Source organism: Drosophila serrata, unplaced genomic scaffold (assembly GCF_035046125.1).
Source record: "Drosophila serrata isolate PLE 108 unplaced genomic scaffold, ASM3504612v1 contig_228, whole genome shotgun sequence".
Classification (NCBI taxonomy): Eukaryota; Metazoa; Arthropoda; class Insecta; order Diptera; family Drosophilidae; genus Drosophila; species Drosophila serrata.
This window is the reverse complement of record NW_028257126.1, coordinates 520000-538800: the sequence shown is the minus strand read 5'-3', so window position 1 is coordinate 538800 and position 18801 is coordinate 520000. Positions and strand designations below refer to the sequence as shown.

The 18801-nt window shown below is 38.1% G+C and overlaps 1 protein-coding gene across 13 annotated transcripts in view; it reads left to right on the top strand.

The window, feature by feature from the left end:
* Nucleotides 1-18801, top strand: part of how (protein held out wings) — a 42723-nt gene that overhangs the window by 8939 nt on the left and 14983 nt on the right. For all 13 annotated transcript variants that reach the window (XR_015270996.1, XR_015270995.1, XR_015270994.1 and 10 more), the window contains exon 3: nt 15477-15610. Coding sequence is in view for 9 of the 13 variants with exons in the window: in XM_086829907.1 (XP_086686033.1) it covers nt 15477-15610 (134 nt within the window). In the remaining 4 variants the exon portion in view is untranslated. The remainder of the gene's footprint in view (nt 1-15476; nt 15611-18801) is intronic.

Sequence of the window (18801 nt, the reverse complement as noted above, 5' to 3'; positions counted from 1 at the left end):
AAAGAGGCTTTAAAAATACCTTCATTATGTTATTTGATTTATCTTAAAGGTTAAAAGTTAAAGAACTTTTGGCATAAGCTCTGATATATTAATATTTTAAATTAATCCCAAAGCATATTGGGCTTAAACATAAGACAAGTAAACCCCGATCATAGAAATTGCAAGAGCACCCACCAAAGGCTTTATAAAATGGTTATATTATGTTCTTTACGTATCTTATTGGTTGAAAAGTATCACAAACTCTAATGTATTAATAATTTAAATGTATAATGAATCAATTCCAATGAAAATTGAGCTTAGATATTAAACAAATAAACCCCGATCATAGAGATGATTTCAAGAGCTACTTTTGAACAGATCCTAGAGCTGCAATTAATGGGCCACTTGTTTGTTATTGTTGATGCTTACATTTTAAAACCGCTTCAATTTATGGGTGTAATACTCATGTATCTTCATATGAAGCAGCTGCACAAGATGCCAGTACTCAGGGGGGGAAAGATACACACACATTCAGCCTTCAATTAGCGTTTTCTTTGGAAAATGTCTATGTTTCTGCGCTTATTTTTTCTTCTTCTGCTGTATTTTGCTAGCTCCCACACACTCAGTCATGGAGATTACGTCATTTGCCAAGTTATTTGATAGCCAGGCTGCATCGAATGTGTGTTTGTTGCTATTGTGGCAGAACGAATAATTTTTGACAAAAATAGCTAACTCAAAAAAAAGCTCAAAAATCAAAATGGGAAACAAAGCGCGTAATTAAAATATTTTTCACATGCTCGGGTTTCTTCTCCACACACACACACACACACAACACATGGAAATTTCAGCATGGCGCCCCATTCCTGAGCCACCCCTTCGGCCTCCTACTGTTGCACTGAGAAAAAGTGCGGTATATTAGAAGAATTTAAAAAATATTAAGTTTCTTGGGGAAATTAAGAAAAAAGCCATTATCTTGACTATAAATAATACCATTTAAATATCCTTCCTACAGTACGTTTCCACAAATATTTTTCTGTTGCTACTCCGAAGAAACCTACAAAAATCACGAGGGTATTATTGATGAATTCTCTTCGAATTGTATTGGTTTTCTTTTCCGTGTACCTCCCTTTTTTTTCCTCAACGAAGATGAGGCACGCGACTACCAGCAGCAGCAGCCATGTGGCATTAGACAATTGCTTTAATATGCCACCAGGCAGGCAGGCAGCCGACAAGCTGCACAAATTGAACAATTTGATAACAAATGCGATGACGAGGGCAGGGAAAAGACAAAAAAAGGGGCCCGGGGGAGGGACACTTGAGCTTGAGATACAAAGAGGCAACATTGTGAATGTGGCCTTTGAAGTTGCCTCTTGGCTTTCGGTGCCATATGGTCGGTCGTCTGTATCTGCGATTCTACTCTTTCCGAGCTTGCAACTCCTCGACATATATGGGCATCCGAATGGATGCCACTTGAAGCAGCCGCAAGTGAATCATTTTTATTGCACCAATGTGTGCATTCGCCATTCGATTTATATCGGTAATCAATTTAATTTTTCAATTGCTTTGAAAAATCCCCCAGGCAACCACCAATCCTTCGCTCGGCGTGTGAAATGCGGGCAGCCGCACAAAAGTTAAGAGCAAAATTCAACCCTAAAACCAAGGAGTCTCTCTTGAATGTCTGCGAACTTTCGTGAAGTAAATTCTTTATACATTGTTTGAGTAATTGGAAATAGTCAAAACAGTTTTTGAATATAAACTTTTATTGGTTTAATGTTTCACATTCCTTGAACTACAACATCAAAGAATGTAGAAACTTTAAGTATTTTGGGTAAAGAAGCGGGGTGAAAACCTTTTTGAAGATGGTCCCTATAAAACTTTGATTAAAACCAAATTATTTCATTTATGATGTGGAAACGGTGCATATATTATACTATCCTTCACGGTCTTAATATAAAGTGCAAATAAAACCTTTAAATGAGAAATAAAAATGATGGGGCCATTCACCACTCGACAAGATTAAAAAATTAAAACAGCAAGTCAAAGTCAAATTGTCAACAAACTGTTCCCCACTTTTTTGGGTCTTATTATTCAAACTATGACAAAACATTAAGAGAGAGAGGAAATCATCCCATCACACTTTTGGGCACGAACAATTCCCAAAAAAATGCGTCATAAGTGGGGAAAAACAAAGTGAACTTAGAGACAATAGCAGCGACGACAACGTGCAAACATAGGAAATAAGCACACCAACAGATACAGATAAAGATACGGATTGAGATACTCAGCTACTATACTATACTACTTGAGTACTCTTGAGCAGCAGCATCATTGATTCGAAACAATTAACAGAAGCGTAATGCTAAACAAAAGAACATACGAAAAAGTGGAAGAGAAACTGCTAGCAAGAGATAAAGATACAAATACCGTTCAGCATGCAAATGGGTTTTCATATCCCAAGTACTGTTACAGTCTATCCGTTACTTCTTTGAATGACCTGTGACCTTTGTATTTTTGGGTATTATAAGACTGTGATTCATCTACCTTTATTTTAAGTTACTTTGTTTCTAAGCATTTAGTATTGGAATTGAGAAAGGTTTAATTGGTAATTAGTTTAGAGTATTATAAATACTTAAAGGTATACAATTTTCCATTAATTTGAAAAGAATCTGTTAATAAAAGCAACCAATTCTTACTTTATATTCTGTATATATTTTTAAGAGTATTTCATAATCAATATACATTTTAAATCATTTAATTAACTAAGTGTATTTGGGTATTATTACAATTACAATTAACAATTATTATGAGATTCTTAATGGCTTAAAATTGAAGTATTTAATCTTGGAATCAAGAGAGTTTTTTTTGTAACAAGCCAAAAGTATTTATAACTATTTAATGATATATAGTCCCATAATATTTTATTAAATCCAATTCTTTGCATATTACTTACAAATAAAAGAGTATTTCGTAATCAATATATATTTTTAATCATTCAACTCTAAAGTGAGAAGTATCTGTAACACTCGAAGCTCAAGCGTCCTCAATCTCAGTATCTTTGTATCTCAATTTTGTTACTTCTTTTTAACGTGCCTGGTTGCAATTGGAAAATGCCAGGAGATACTGACTCGTGTCAGCTTTTTGCGGCATGAATGAATCTGAATCTGGCGGGCCAAAGTCACGTCCTCTTGTGTTAACCTGTCGGATGTCGGATGTATCTGAATCTGCGTGTGTGTGTGTCTGTGTATCTGTGTGCTTTTGTATCTGCTGTCATTTTGGCGTTTTTCTTTTTTTGGGGGCCTTAACAGCCGTTTGAATTTTGCGCTATTTTCGCCAAATGCACAGTTTCAAATGTTTGCATTTTGATTCCATTGCATTATTTCGTACAAAAGGTTGTGTTATTTCATAAAAATTTCAAAATGCAATGTCCCCAAGGGTCTGGAATTGTTGCATTTGCCATCAGCTGTTTGTTAAGCCAGCGAGCGGGGGAGGAAATGTGGTTGCATTTGGTTTTGGGTCTTGTCTTTTCCGTTTTTTTTTTATTTTGTATTTTGCCTTTTGCCTTTGTGGTGTCTTTTGACTTTGCGTCTCATTCATTTTCATTTTTGGCAGTTTCTTTGGGTTTGTTTTTTGATATGCCATAAATGTTTAATGTCGTGCTGAGTTAGCCAGCCACGTTTTGTTTTGTAGCTGCGTATTTGGGTTAAAAGCCGTTTTATATGGACGCCCAAGCGTTGCTCATGTCAATCAATGTGGCTGCTGTAGGCGTATGAATTAATTGCATTGCCCAGATCCTCAATAAACTTACGTATTTTGATTTGATATGTAAAATGTAAATTCAAGTCGTAGAAACTTTGTAATGTGGTATGAAATGAGTTGTTTGTTTCTCAAGTCTTTCAAAAACATAATAATTACTTTTACTTGACACAGCAAAGTTTGTACCTATTTTGGTTACAATTGTGGGGCGCTTATTTATTGTAAGTGACAGTTTCTGGCCCTGAAATCTTCTGGCCCAAGCTTCACTTTCAAATCCAAACTGCTGCCCACTCGGCCAGCTTCCTCTCCGCGTCTCTTCTTTTTATTTTCATTCTGGCCAAGGACGACCTGCAGCTTATCAGGCTTGACAACAGCTGAATGTCATTGGCATATGCATTACGTTTAAATATATGTATGACTCTAGATCGAGTGCACTTGCATTTTCAAGCTGTACCTGTGTAGGCTTTTCCGGTTTTCCACGCATCTCGCAAAACCCACACGGCTGCACCTCACATAAAATATTTTGTCACACAAAGCGACACTTGGGGCGGAGACAGCAGGGAAAGAAGCTGAAAAAAAAAACAAAAAGAAAAAAACTATAAATTAAAACGAAGAGAGAGAGAAAGATTGACAAGAGCCCCGAAGTCGAGTGACTAAAAATATCCAAGAAACGTGGGCGCTTGGCAAACTGAAATAAAAAAGTAAAAGATACAAGATACAACGGCAAAGGAAAAGGTGTTAAGAACAAGTTGCACACTCAGCCCAAAATCCAACTGGCTAAATCTACCCACCACCTACATGTCCCCGGGCTTAGAGCTAACAAGCATGTGCGTATGTGTACTTAAAGACATTTATTATTATAATAAATCCCATTCAAGGCAAGCAAAGCAAAAACAGCAAAATAAAAAGAAAAAGAAAAGGCGGCAGCTTTGGCTCTTGTTTCAAAACGAGTTGTTGGCCACACTTCAATGTTGGTCAAGCACATTACGCTATGTACACACAATAGTCTAGAGTGTATAGTGTGTGTGTACATATATAATACATCATTTTTTTGGGTAGGTGGTCAAGTGCCTGTTGCTTCAGCCAAGAAGAAAGAGCTTTGAGTGCGACATGGCGTATGGGCGATATATTGATTATAACGACGCATTTATGTACCTCCCCATCGCCTTTATTCGATCTATTAAATTTAGAGCGCGGCTAATTATGGGAGCGGAGAAAAATATTATAAACATGACATAAGCAGCCATAAGCTGCCAGGCCAGCCCCCGGCTGCTGATCCAAAAACGGCAGCCACTGCAACTTTCTCCAAATGCCATAAGCTACAAATGATTTTCCAATAGCCAAAGTTTATGGGCCAAGCAAGAGCAAAAAGTTTCCTTTTTTTTTGCTTCTCTCCACAAACATTCCTCGGTTTCCCTTCGAAAAATGAAAAGATTTTCTCCTGCCTCCAGAATATGAAAACGAACACAATCTGTCTGTTTTCAAAACAAAAATTTTCTATATATTTCCTTAAAAATGTACATAACATTGTGTGTAATAAAAACAAGCCAAGGGGTAACACAAAATTTTGATGGAACCCAGCCGTTTCCATATTATTTTCGGGAAATATGCTAGAATCAGTGGAAAATGTTTACACAAAACCACGATCAAGGGATTTTTCTGTATATTTTAATATGAGAAAAATTAATCAAGCAAAGTCCGAATGCAATGATGGGTAAACTTAAACAAAAAGAATAGAAACCAATTTGTTGTAAAATTATAAAACAAGGGGTCATGAACTCTGCGGTGACCAGAGTCAGTCTTCTCGCTTTTCCTTCCTTTTCCCGGCATCATCATCATCATCTCTTTCTTGGCTTCTTGTTTATGTTCCCCACACGTAGCCCCGGACTCTGGTCCGGAAAAGTCATTCGGTTACTCCAGAAATAAACAGCGATGGCAGCTCACGAACAGCAGCCAAGTGTGGGCCACGATGGGAATTTCATCCTATAAATATGCTCAGAAATAGAATAATGGTCCCGAATCAACAAAATAACAAAAGTCCAAGAGTTCTTATGGTTGATTGAGGTATACTAAGGTCTCTAAGAGTAGTGATGTTGCTATGTTTAGGAAAGTCAAGAAGCTATGATTAATTTTTAGAGAAGTTATTTGGAAACTATTTCCTTATATTGTGGGTAATCAGTACAAAAACTAGGTTATACATTTCGTCACTCTATTAACATGATAAATCCAGCAATTTGAAAGAACTTCCCTCACAAGTTGTTTTTATTTACATTTTCCATAAATCCATCTTTCAACTTATGTGTTTATTTTGGATTATAAATTACTTTCCCATCAGCGCCAGCCCATTGTATGCCTCTTATCTAATCTGAAATATTTTCTTTCGTTTATTTGCAGGTGAGTTTCCTTATCTGCAACGCATACAGTAGCAGCTCAGAGCAAGTACAAAATGCCGTCGGGCGTAAAGCCGCTAACCTGATTGGTTGAGTACACATATCGCCTATTAGCTATACTAGATATTGTTGGCTTTTAATTGGTTTAGAAGCCATTGCAAGCATCCAAAGGGTGGGGGGCAAGCGCAAAGGGTGCCCATCGTCATGGATTGAGCTGGGTTTTTATGAGCCTCGGGGGCCCATAAAATCAGCAACGGTTAATTGCTTTATAAAAATGGGCGCGTGTTTGTGTCGTCGACTACCGTTTCATTAGCTCGTAGTTTTTTTGTTGTATTTTTGTGGCTAACTGGGCAAATGATTAAATTGTCATTCATCTCTCGCTGGCCCAACTCTCGGCTATGAAATTTATGCACTGAAGGTTCCCATTTTCTCGCACTGTCAATAGAAGTCTGCGGTATTGAACTCAACCCCACCATCCATAGGAAGCCGCAGTCGTTGCTTTGCTCTTAATTAATTATTTGGGTGTATTTCTTTTGAACAACAGGGTCAGGGTGCGGCTTCCTGCTTTGGCTCAAATGTTTTGGGTCAGCGTTTCTGCACTGACACTGCTAGACCCAAAAAAAGCAACTTATTTACCAAGCCCTTTAAACAAAAAATGTTGCCTTAACGAAACGGAATGGAGTCCTTCAAAGCTGATTTGCAATTTGTATATTATAAAGTTTTCATTTGGAAGAGCTTATTTATAAGAGGATTACAAATTATATTCCTTTGTAGAAACAGATTTTACAGAACCTACTATAATTATTTTATAAAGAACAATAGGATTATTAAAAGATTGTAATTCAGATTGTTCTTATACATTTTCAGTACTATATTAAACTATATTTTGACACGAAACTTTTCCCATTACCAATACTTGCCGAAACTAGGCCTAGAAAATAATTGGCTCCCAAGAAACTAAGCAACTAGTTAGTTAGTCTCGCTTTCAGAGTCCGTTTAGGGACCTCATTTTAACTTTTCCTCCGGCATTTATTTTGAGACAATTTACACATTGATTGCATATTTATTTGTAACGTTTTTGGGGGTTTTCCCTAGCCCCGGCCTACGTGGGGGCATTTTGGTGGAAATTGTGCTCATGGGAACTGATTGATTAGCGCTTAGTGGCTTCGTTCGTCTGGCTCAATGCCTTCGAGTGACAACCAACTGCACCACCACTGAGCCACCACCATTGAGCCACCATCGCAACCACAACTGCCAGACATTTGCAATGTTTTTTGGCAACGACGAGTTGCAGTCGCAATTGATTTAACTCGCTTTTTTCGCATGCTATTTTCTTTTGGCGAGCAATTTTCCAAACTTGTTTGTTTTGTTTGTTAGCGGCTCGAACCGAAAAAAATGAAAACTGTTGCCTTCGGCTCTCACGAACTGAAGTTGGTCCAGTGTGGATTCGGTGGTTATTACGCCGGAGACATACACACCGTAATGAGTCCGGACAGCTGTGAAACTGTTTGTTTTCTGCCCGTGACTCAATGCACTCGTCATTTTCAATGGGATGAACGAAACAAACCATCCATGTGAATCATTTCTAAAGCCTGCCAGAAATGTAAGGAATTATTTCAAATGAATTTTGTAGGATTTATGAGGTAATACCTTGTCACAAAGAATGCCAAAAGCTTTTCATTGAGGTGTGATAGAACATTATTTGAAAATATCATGTTTTCTCTTATAGTTAACCTTGTAATATATTTGTATTTATGGTTAAATTTAAATAATATTCACACTTTAACTTCACAATATTTATAAACCAAGCCTCGAACTCGAAATGTCAACTTTGTTGAACAGAAATCAGCTACCAATTTTGAAACATAAACATTATAAAGGTCTTTCTTTTGTTTCTTGTTAATTGTTTGATATTTAATTTCGACAAAGTGCCGGCCTTTGGTGATTGAGTGTTTGGGCCAAGCCCTGTGTTACCACCGATACTCTTAACTGATTATAACTGATTGTGGCAGCTCTGAGGCGGGCTTAATGTCAAGCTGCAAGGCTGTGCCGACTGCCTAAGGGAAGTCGCACAGGTATTTTCTTTCATTGTTTTAGGTGGCCTTTTCCTGCGTGCATGTGAAAAATCGCCGTAATCAGCCTCTGATGATGATGTACGCCCCACGTAAAAACCAGGGGAAATTCGAGGCGTAGCATATTTTGTGTGCATAATGCTGTTTGTCTTGACTTGAAGTGGTGCGTGTGTGTTGTGTTGCCTGCTTTTGACAACAACTTTCCATTTGGGCCCATTGTCTCTGAGAAACTGAAAGTTCAAATTGAACATTTCACTTCCTTTCGATTCAACACCTCCGCAACTCATCTCCCAGTCAAGATTCATGAGTGAATTCAAGAGGCATTCATTCTGGCGTGACTTGAGCCAAGTTCATCACCGTCGTCGGGCGGTGGAGAAGTAAGTGGGTCTGTCCCACTGGCCGTGACATGTGAAAAGCCCCCATGTCGAGCCATTTGGCATTGTTTTTTTTCCATCGTATTTTCTTGGTTTTTCTTTGCATTGACACATTTTCTTTTTTTTTTCCCCCGACTGATGTCACATGCTGGCCTGTTCCTTCTGCTTTGGCAAAATCTTTGTCCCGCGATTTATGATGTGGGTGGGCATTAATTTTAATACCCTTAGACGGGACGACGATGAGCCGTATTAATGGCCACCGCGGATCCGGAGTTCGTCGTATTGAGTGGCCATTAAAATTCTACCACCTCCTCTTTTTTCAATAATTCTTTACCGAATGCCTAATTAAATGGCAATGGCTACTAAATTCCGGCGGCCACAATAAAAGTATTATATGTATATAAAATGCGAAAATATTTCGGCTTATTGCCCGAAAATTAGTCACGAATTGTGTGTGATTAACTAAGTAAAGCCTGTGAGATTGTAATCGCTACGATTTATTAGCCAAATGTCTGGCGGACTGGTTTCAAGTGTCGCTAAACATGAGCTCTGTTTAGCAGCGTTTTAATTTTAATTAGAATGCTTTTGATACATATTTAATTCGACAACAATTACACGGAGAAGGATTGGTGGTCCAGCCAAACTTTTATAATTCCTGCTGTTGAATGTTCACACATTTAATCTTTTGCTCCATTGTTGCGATTCGTTTTGTTTTCGCAACTTTTGCGAGAGTTTTTGCGCCCTGTCAGTCTTTATTACCAGCCTTCCATTGATGACTAATAAAAGTTATCAAATCGGCTAATAATAGAAAGCACGTTACTTTGCAAACATTCTCCCTTCCTAAAATGAGCAAGCTGTCAAATAATTACCATAATATTTATTAGCTTTTCGTTAGTAAAACAAATTATTAAATTTATCACACACATCATTACCTTTTATGGAAGCCTGATTGTGGAGGAATTAAACCCGTAACTGGATAAAGGCACTCCCGAATGTATGATTATTTAAGCGAGAACAAAAAGTTCGAATGGACAAAAAAATTTGGTTTATTTAACTAACAATTTGTACATTATTCCGTGTTATTGTTAGCTTAATGTGCGTTTTATCATTCCGGTGTTTGTTCAAGTGTTTATCCATGTGCGGCGACCGATTCCGCTTGCTTTTTCGCTGAAAATATCAAAAGCAGCCCAACACCAGGTGGAGGGAGATTTATTCTATTTTTCGGGCACGCTGCCGTGATTTTTTTCCGATTGAAAATCATTGAAAATATTTCACGGGGCATGCATAAACAATTGGCAATGCAAAACATTTGTAGTTTGCAAAGCGTACCCTGAAAATGTGTTCAGTGAAAATGTGTTGAAATTAAAATTCTTGCATTTAATAGGAATTAAAGTAATGCAAACATTTATTTGATTGCTCCTTTAAGGCAGTCGGCGGGGAAATGAAAAGAGGCAGCTCTCATAAGAAAATGTGAAAAATGTATTCTGCTTCGGGCAGCATTTTTGAACATTTTTTCGTTACCATGTTTGCTCAGTGTTCGCCTGCCTGCATTTAATTTCGCCAGTTCCTTTGTGTTCAGGGACATTTCTAAAATAATTCCTCACCTCCTGATTATTTTCCGCTTTGAGGAGCAATTCTGTACAGTGGTTCCTTCCCTCCTACCGGATGCTGTGCTCTTTTCCTCTGCGTTTGTTGTGCTCGCCATTCGTCGTTGCTGTCTGACATGACCTATTTCTTGATGGGAGCATTGTTTTTGTTTTTATGTTTTTCTTTTAGCTGTTGCCGCTGTTATGTTTTCCGCCAGCATTAATTGTGTTTTCTTTTGTTTTATTTCACTTTTTAATGGTCGTGTTGCTGCTGTTAGTGAGTCAACGGAACGCTTTTTTGTTCTCTCCTTCTGGCAACAACTTTCAACAACTTTTGTTTTCTGTTTTGCCCGAATGTGGGTTAAACTCGGGGCACAAAAAATGTCGCTTGCATATGCAATTTAAATTATAAAAAGTCATGTTAACAAAATTTAATGTGTCTTGGAAAAAAATCAGATGAACCCATCGATATATTAATGTCGTGCTATAAGCGATATTACTTTGTCGTAGAACAGATATACATAGATACCAATGCCGAGTGTTGAGCGTGTGAACCAACATGCACTGACAGCTTTATGATGGTAGAAATTTATTAATAAAAATGCATAAAAAACTGTCATTGCTGTGTCCGCTGGCTGGGAAAGCCATTAATTAAAATGCTGCAAATAATTTAAGCACAGGAGGAGCGACAAAATAAATTGAAAGCAATATTAACAAATGTTTATTTTTGCCTTGATGTGAAACGGGGTACACTACAGTGCGGGCCAGTACATTAGAGTTAAATTATCGATTTAGGATCAATGTGTAATTCAAAAGTAGTTGAACTTTGATTTGTCGGAAATTTATTATACAAATTCTTGGTATATTTTTTTTTTAATATTAAATAACAGTTTTTAAGAAGGAAAATTAGTTAGCAAAACATATTTTATTTGTAACTAAACAAATACGTTTTATGATACAAGGATATTATTATTGATTCAAATACTGAAAGTTACGCGCTCAATTTCTAAGAATTATAATAATGAACATTGAAGTTATTAGAAAATAAAGTTTATGTACCTTTAAAACTTTTGCAACATCTACATTAATGTTGGCAGTACTAATGGTTGTTATGCAACATGTTTCTAGCAACATTTGTCTTCAGTTATCAACATTTTCTTCTGCCTTTCGGCCTGTTTAACCTAAGTTTTATCATATATTTGATCATAATTAGACAAATACTTTGTGTACCGAGTATCTCACACTCGACTGTAGCCTTTCCTCTTATTTTATATAGTACAAACCGTCGTATGCTTTTGAAACCCACTGTTGGTTCACTTAGAAGGCAATGCCTTTGCGCCCAACCACAAACCGAAAAGATTATGCACAAAATATGCAAAAATCCACTGAAACCGAATAATGAAATTACTTGAACGCACAATAAACATTATTATTATTTTTTTTTTTTCATTTTTTTTTGCTGTACTCGTACAGTGCGAAATTGCAAATGCGCCCAAGGCCAATGGAGTTCATAACGAAAATGAAAAATAAAAATAAAAACCATAAAATCAAATACATTTTGGTGCTTGCCAAATATGCGGGACCTGGCTTAATTGCAGCAGCAGCCACTGAAGGCTCAACAAGCGTCTGAACCTTAAACGTTTTCGAGCGTTCGGGCCATTTCTGGTGACAATTTGTTAAGACCCTCAACCCACACGAAGACGGCGGAGGCCGAGACAAAACCCAAACGATCGCATTTGACATTGTTTCCTTGGCTGGCTCGCAAATCAGCCGCACAAACGCCCACACACTCATCAGCTCGCAGTCATCTAATTCGTGTGGTATGAATGGTTTTGCATTCATAAATTAGCCAGCAGATACTTAGATATGTGTCGCACTCAGGCCCCTCAGTGAGTCGTGAGCCAATGCAAATTGTTTGTTCTCCTGCCGGCTTAAAACAATCAATCAGAGCCAGCCGCTAAGCTGCTGAGCTGAGCTTGGTTTTAATTTGGTTTAGAGGTGTCTGCGCCATCATCTGACTGGCATATCTTATGAGATTGACAAGTTTAGGATTCGATTAGATGTATCCTCTTAGCGAGTGTGGTGCGAACGAGGTCTTTGCTAATGGAGAACCGATCGAAAGCATTGATATATATATTGATTTAATTACATTTTATAAAAGTATCATTGTTGAGTAGATAAACTATTGAGAATTTATTAACTAGCTAAAACATTTAACAGCAGATTTAATAAGTGATCGATTGATTCTTCAACTTGAGTTCTAGGCGCCTTCATCGTTCCATAAATATCTTTTAATATATATGTGGTATATATCCACATTAATATTCCCAGTACACATTTTATGCCCTACTTGCACGCGGACATAAAGAACCCTTGCCAAGAAATCGTGGTGCATAAAATTTGACAATTTATTGACGCTCGACTGGTCGTCGTTCGCAGTCGCATTCGGATTTGTCGTGCCTCTTGTTTTCTGGTTGCTTGTGGCTTGTTGCCTGTTTCGTGTTCATCGTCAAGTGCAGCAGCAGGAGTCTAAATTTAAAATTCAAATGTTGCAAAATGCGGCAGTTGAGCGGAGGAAATGTTAAGATGTCCGACGCCCACCTTCGAGAAGGGCGAATCTTTCACTTGATTTCAGCTTCGATTCTGTCCCATGATGTCATGGTGGCACCGAAACAGGTCCATCCTTAATCCAAACACACAAAGACACACACCCAACCTTGAGCTTTACCCATTTCTAACGTGTCCGTAGCTTATTCTTAGTTGCTTGACTAATAACACTCCATAGAAAGGTTCGCGGCCATAAGTGCCTTTGTGGGGGTTGGCTATAAAAAAAATACAGAAAAAATTATACAAAATGATAATAATAATAATACTTGAACACACACGCAAAGCAGTTTTTGCGCTGGGTGCCAAATTTGGAAGCTCTGTCCCTAGCCATATATAGAGTGAAGTCCGCGACTTGGCCAAGAGATGGAGGAGATAGAGTCATAAGCGCTCTGTCTATGTAAATTATGAGTCGAGTCGCGGAGCGAAAACGAACTGGGGAAAAGATGGCGAATCGAGTTTTTCAGTGTTGCCTTAAAAGAGCAAACGACTCGCGACTTGTTAATGAATAAAAAGATCTTTCATTGATAATTATTAGATTGGCACTGCTCTCGTTCTCCCCGCCCACTTCCACTGAGTTATGTTCTGCCGCATGCCCTAAAATGGCCAGTTGGCAACAGGTGGTGGGCTTTGGGCTCTGGAATGAGTTGGGAACTTAATTATAGACTCTAGGCTCAGCACCGGCTTCGACTAAGCTGCCATTAATTAAGCCGCCTGCGCATGAACTTGATTATTGTAATTTATCTAAATGCCGCTATCAATCCATCTGACTTGGCCCCAGAAGTGACTAATTCGATTCAATGACTCGAGACTCCGTCATCGCCTCGCCCTCTCTCTCTATGCAAATGCAATTTTACACCAATTTGGCGGGGCTTATTCATCTAATCTGGCTGCACAATCTTCGTGCCACTGCCACACATCGGTCACGTTGCAGATTGAATGGATGTGGATGCGGATTGACACTCGGTCGATTAAAATTGACAGCTGTCATGATTGCGATTATGCCTCATGGCTCATGGCTCTCGATTCTTGGCTCTTGGCTCAGAACCCAAACGCCGATGATGGAATACATATCCGTTCTAGTTGCGTGTCGCAATAAATTACACGAAAATGGGGAAACAAATGAAAAGCCTTTCTGGAGCTGCTCTTAATTAGTTGTCGAGGGGGGGAAGAGCTAAAATCTCGTCTCCATCTCTATCAATAATCGAGTCAAGTGACGGACCGCTGTGCCGCTTTCAGACTCGTCTTTGGCATTTTCTTTATGGGTTCTTTGGCCCGCAATGAACTCTGGAATGGCGGATAGAGCGTTTTCTTTTCTTTTCTTTTTTCTCACCGCTGCGCGGAAAAGTAAATTTAAATTTTGTGCAATTTCTTTTTCGCCTTCTTTGTTTGCGTTGGCTGCGCAGATTTTTTTTATATCATTTTATTTATGTGGCACACAGAGAAAGCCGGTGAATAAATATGAAAATTTTTGCCAGAATCTGTCTAGATAAAAATATCAAACATAATTAATTTAAACGCCAAATTTAAATCAAACAAGATGTTTTTTCGGTAAATATACAAATATTCTTTGCATTTAACCGGTCAAGAAACTCGGACAGGGTCTTTGATAAGTAAATGTGATGGTTTTTCCATGAGAAAAATATCTATGCATATTCAAATATATTATTACCCATAAATGTGTCTTAAATTGATTTGTTATAATATTTAACTGAAAAATCTGTTGCAGTTGACAGTACTTTTTGTATTCCCATCACATTTTGATACATCTTGAAACTACATTTATTTTAAGCTCATAAAATGTATTTCTAAATATTCTGATGACAACAGTCTCGCATACATTGTCAAAGAAATCAGATAGGAGACGGTTAAATGGGTGGCATTTAGTGAGAGAAGTCAGGCATTTAATTTGATGTCATTCGGTGGCAAATTCTTAAATCATTTCAGTGGCATACGATGCAGTCACCATTCACCGCCCTCCCAGCACAATTACCCACTTTTAGTGACAAATTGTCAAAGCACATGCCAAAGACAAACAATGCAATTGAGCTTATGCAAAAACTAAACAGCAGCAGCAGCAACAGCAGCAAAATGTTGATCATATCAATTCGAAAGCTCCTGTCAACTGGCACAGTTGGGGGTTGGGTTGATCGGAACAACACACACCCATCCACCCCTCCATGGAAAACACCAAGAGTGTGAATCGTAGCTGACCTCAGGCTAAAGAATGGGAAAAAGTTTCAATCATCACATTAGGATGGCATAATTTGTTTATATATAAACCAAGTGATTCAAGTGATTTCATGGATCAAACCCAATAAATTATAAATAGAAGGCTACCAGGCAATAACTAAGTAAACATATTCACACGCCGATTTATTGATGCTAATTTAGTAGGTTTTCCAGAGGCAAATTAAACGTAATTTAATACAAGCACTTAGCAAAAATGACAAATTGAAACCCCCCACTCGACTGAAGTGGAGGCAAAGAGCTGGCAATTAAAATTATCAACGCTTTGTTTATTTGCTTTTCAACTGTGAATTATTGCGTTCAGTGTTAAATACAAGCTGCTGGAAGTATCGATTTTAAATGATTATTTAAAATAAAATAAAATACAAATAATTATGACATCAAATCACTTATGATAAAGTAAATAATGCTTTTAATTTCCGATTATAAACTTGTATTAATCCTTATCCTTTATTTGAATCTTTCCAGAAATTGCACGCGTGCGCGCCTCGCTGTTCCAGATCAATGGGGTTAAGAAGGAGCCGCTGACCCTGCCCGACCCCGAGGGCGCTGTGGTGACGATGAACGAGAAGGTCTATGTGCCAGTCCGTGAACATCCAGATGTGAGTGTGGCTTCTACTTTATAGCATAATGATAACGATGATCTAATTTTTGCGTATTGGTTCGGATCGGATTCGAGGAGGGCACGGGCTTCCCGTCAATTAGAATTGACAACGCGCGCTCAGTGAGCAACTGGGCTACACCGGAAATGGCTTAAAGGTGTGCCCTGCCCGCTCAGCTATTTGCCGAGGTGTATCTTCTTGTGCCCGATAGAGTCAGTCATCTGTTCGCTGTCTTGGTAAGACAGCGGTAAGACGGGCCAACGAACGCCCCAGCAAGATGCCAAATGCAAAGCTCCGATCCATCCTTCCACTCTCCCCATATATAGAGATAGACAGATATAGCAGATACAGATACAGATTCAGATATATATATTTGGGTTAGACGGAATCATTGAAGCGTTTTAGGAAGTCGTTTGACGGCGTTCATTCGTTTCATTTGTCGTCCATTGTAGGCGTCGGAGCAAGTCACTCGGGCCAAGCCCTGCCACATTAGAATTTGATTTAATTTTATGCAATTTAAAATGTTTTACTCCCCGTCCGCCGCTCTGCGCTCTCCGCTATCTCAGACATGTATGTTTCTTTTGTTTTTCTTTAGTTTTGTTATGCCTTTTCAGTTAATTTGGAAATTGTTTGGGCGTAGTTTCTTTTTTGTTATATTTATGGCCTGACAGCAGTCGCAGTAGTGGCGGAACTGAGGAAATTTATTTAACTGCATGACACACTTTGCTCTTGATGTTTATGTTTTTGCTTCGTTTCGTTTTTTTTGCTCTCTCGGTTTGATCCAGATAGATGCATAAACTTAAATAGCATTAATTATACTCGGAAAGCATTTCGCCCTCTGTCGATGGTGTCTCCATTGGTGTGGCTTCTGTTCAGCAGCTGTTCAAATAATTTTCTTTGCCAAATGGCGCCAGTTCAGGGCAATAGGATGGGGACGATGCCCCAATCAAATAATGAGGAATTAAATGATTGTAAATCGGCTTAGATATTGTCTTAAAATTCGGAATAAAAACATTGCATACAATGGGATTTTATGGAAGAGGGGACGATACTTCTACTTGAAAATATTTACCCGAAAATATTAAAACAATCGAAACAAGCAATTTGTAACTTAAAATTAACGAATTACCAATTGCAACTGTTATTGATTTTGAAAGAAATAATTTATGTAATATTGATCGTATGGTGGTAGATTAAACCACTATAGGTGTAGACATAAAAAAAAGCATTAGGACTGTCCGGCTCGAAGGACCCTTGTCTAGTATGTTGTAGATAAACATTTTTCAGTACCATGTGAATAAATTAAAAAGTTATATGGCTGTTGTTAATGATTACGAATATATTTATACTCTTCCACGAAGCAAAATCATTATACCCTTTGCAATGATATTTCGCTGAAATATTTAACACATTTTAACTGTCTCTATTTCAAGATTTATTTCAAAACAAATGCTACTTAATGATTTTACCTTACGCTCAAAGTTCTAAAGAAGATTAATATATATCTTGAGCCACTGAGCCAGATAAATATGATAATTTGTCAAGTCAGCATCTATTGCTGGGGTTATGGAACCCATTTTAGTTGAATCTTTTGCTATTTTGCACATGTGCCATTTAATTAATTACCTTTTGGGCCGTTGCATAAAACAAATATTCGGACTCTCAAGAGGGTAAGAACAGATAACATGCGAATGGGCAGTCAGTCGAAAGAACATTAACATTAAATTGGACTTTATTAGGCCTAGACCCCAAGCGAAATGAATATGAATGAGTTGGGGCTATAAATTAAAAAAAGAACATAGGCTACATAATTTATAGAAACAAGCAATGTGCCGACTGAAACAGCGTTTGATGATGATGTTTGCTTGCTTTGACTTTCGATGTTTTCCAACCGAAAACTGGCACAGATCTTCTCAGAGATTTACGATCCGAGGGCTGTAGATTTTACCGCCTAAATTTCCAATATACTCAGGTGTTCCAATCTGTCTTATTTTAAGGCATCGCGGGTGGAAATTTTTCCCCTCAGCTGTTTTTTTTTTTCTTCTCTTTTTTGTGTGTAGGCGTTTCTCGAGCGTTGTTTTGTCGTAAATCATCTCATTTAATTGCAATCATTTCGGGCGGTCAAGAGCTGCAATAACTAGAAATTGGCATGGGAAATTCTAACATTATCCGACGGCTGCCAGTCGAATTTTTAAGAGAATGTGTTTAAGCAAGATAAATTGCGTTTCAAATAACATGGAAGTGCAACAAGTTTTGGGCAAAATGTTTATTGGTTTCGGGCCACGGCAGTGTGCCGCGTCATGGGGCATAAATTTCAAGGCATTAGGCCAGACACTCACTCGCTGGCAGTCGCAAATAATAATAGCAGTTAATAATTTATACCGTATTCAACAATGTAAATAGAGATTTGTCAGCTGGCTGACATCCATGCTGCAACAATATGCCATTTAAATGGTCAGCGATTTGTCAACCCGACTCCAAATGCAGAGGAGATCCTAGGGAGCGTCAGACGGCGATATCCATCTTGAATCTCGTTTCTCCGGCTGCTCCAAAACATAAATGCAACTTAATTAAAGTCTACAAGCGATGGACGACAGCGGGCAAGGCATTAAAACAGTTTACAATTAATTACAGCCAACTATTAACGCTCCAAAGTCTCATCTGTCCTCTATATAGATATATATGTATATATATATCGCCATTCTGTCTCGTTCTTTCCCATGTTCCCTGTCAACGCTCATTGCTCATACGCCCCGTGGCGCGACATGCGACATGCGGCATACGACATGTTGACCCACTGAGTCCAGTCAGTCAGCTTCTGTGAGTGATTTCGCTCTCAGCAAAACAGAAATGATGTTTGACATTTTATATATTTTCGCAAACTCATTTTCCGATGGTTAAATTTAATCATTTGAAGCTAAACATATGGAAGAAGAACAATTAGATGCGATATACGAGGGGAAATATTTTCATGGTGAGGCAACTCAATTGGAAGTTTACTTACTACATATATGTCGTCATACTGGCTACAACTTGACAAATAATGTAAAACATAAAAATCATATTGTATTTGATAGAGGATCAATGGTTCATGATCATGAAACACCCGACTTTTCTGCTTTACCATTAATTAAACAATTGTTAATCGATCCCATTGAGTTCATTAAATTCCCTTTCCCGCTGATTAATGC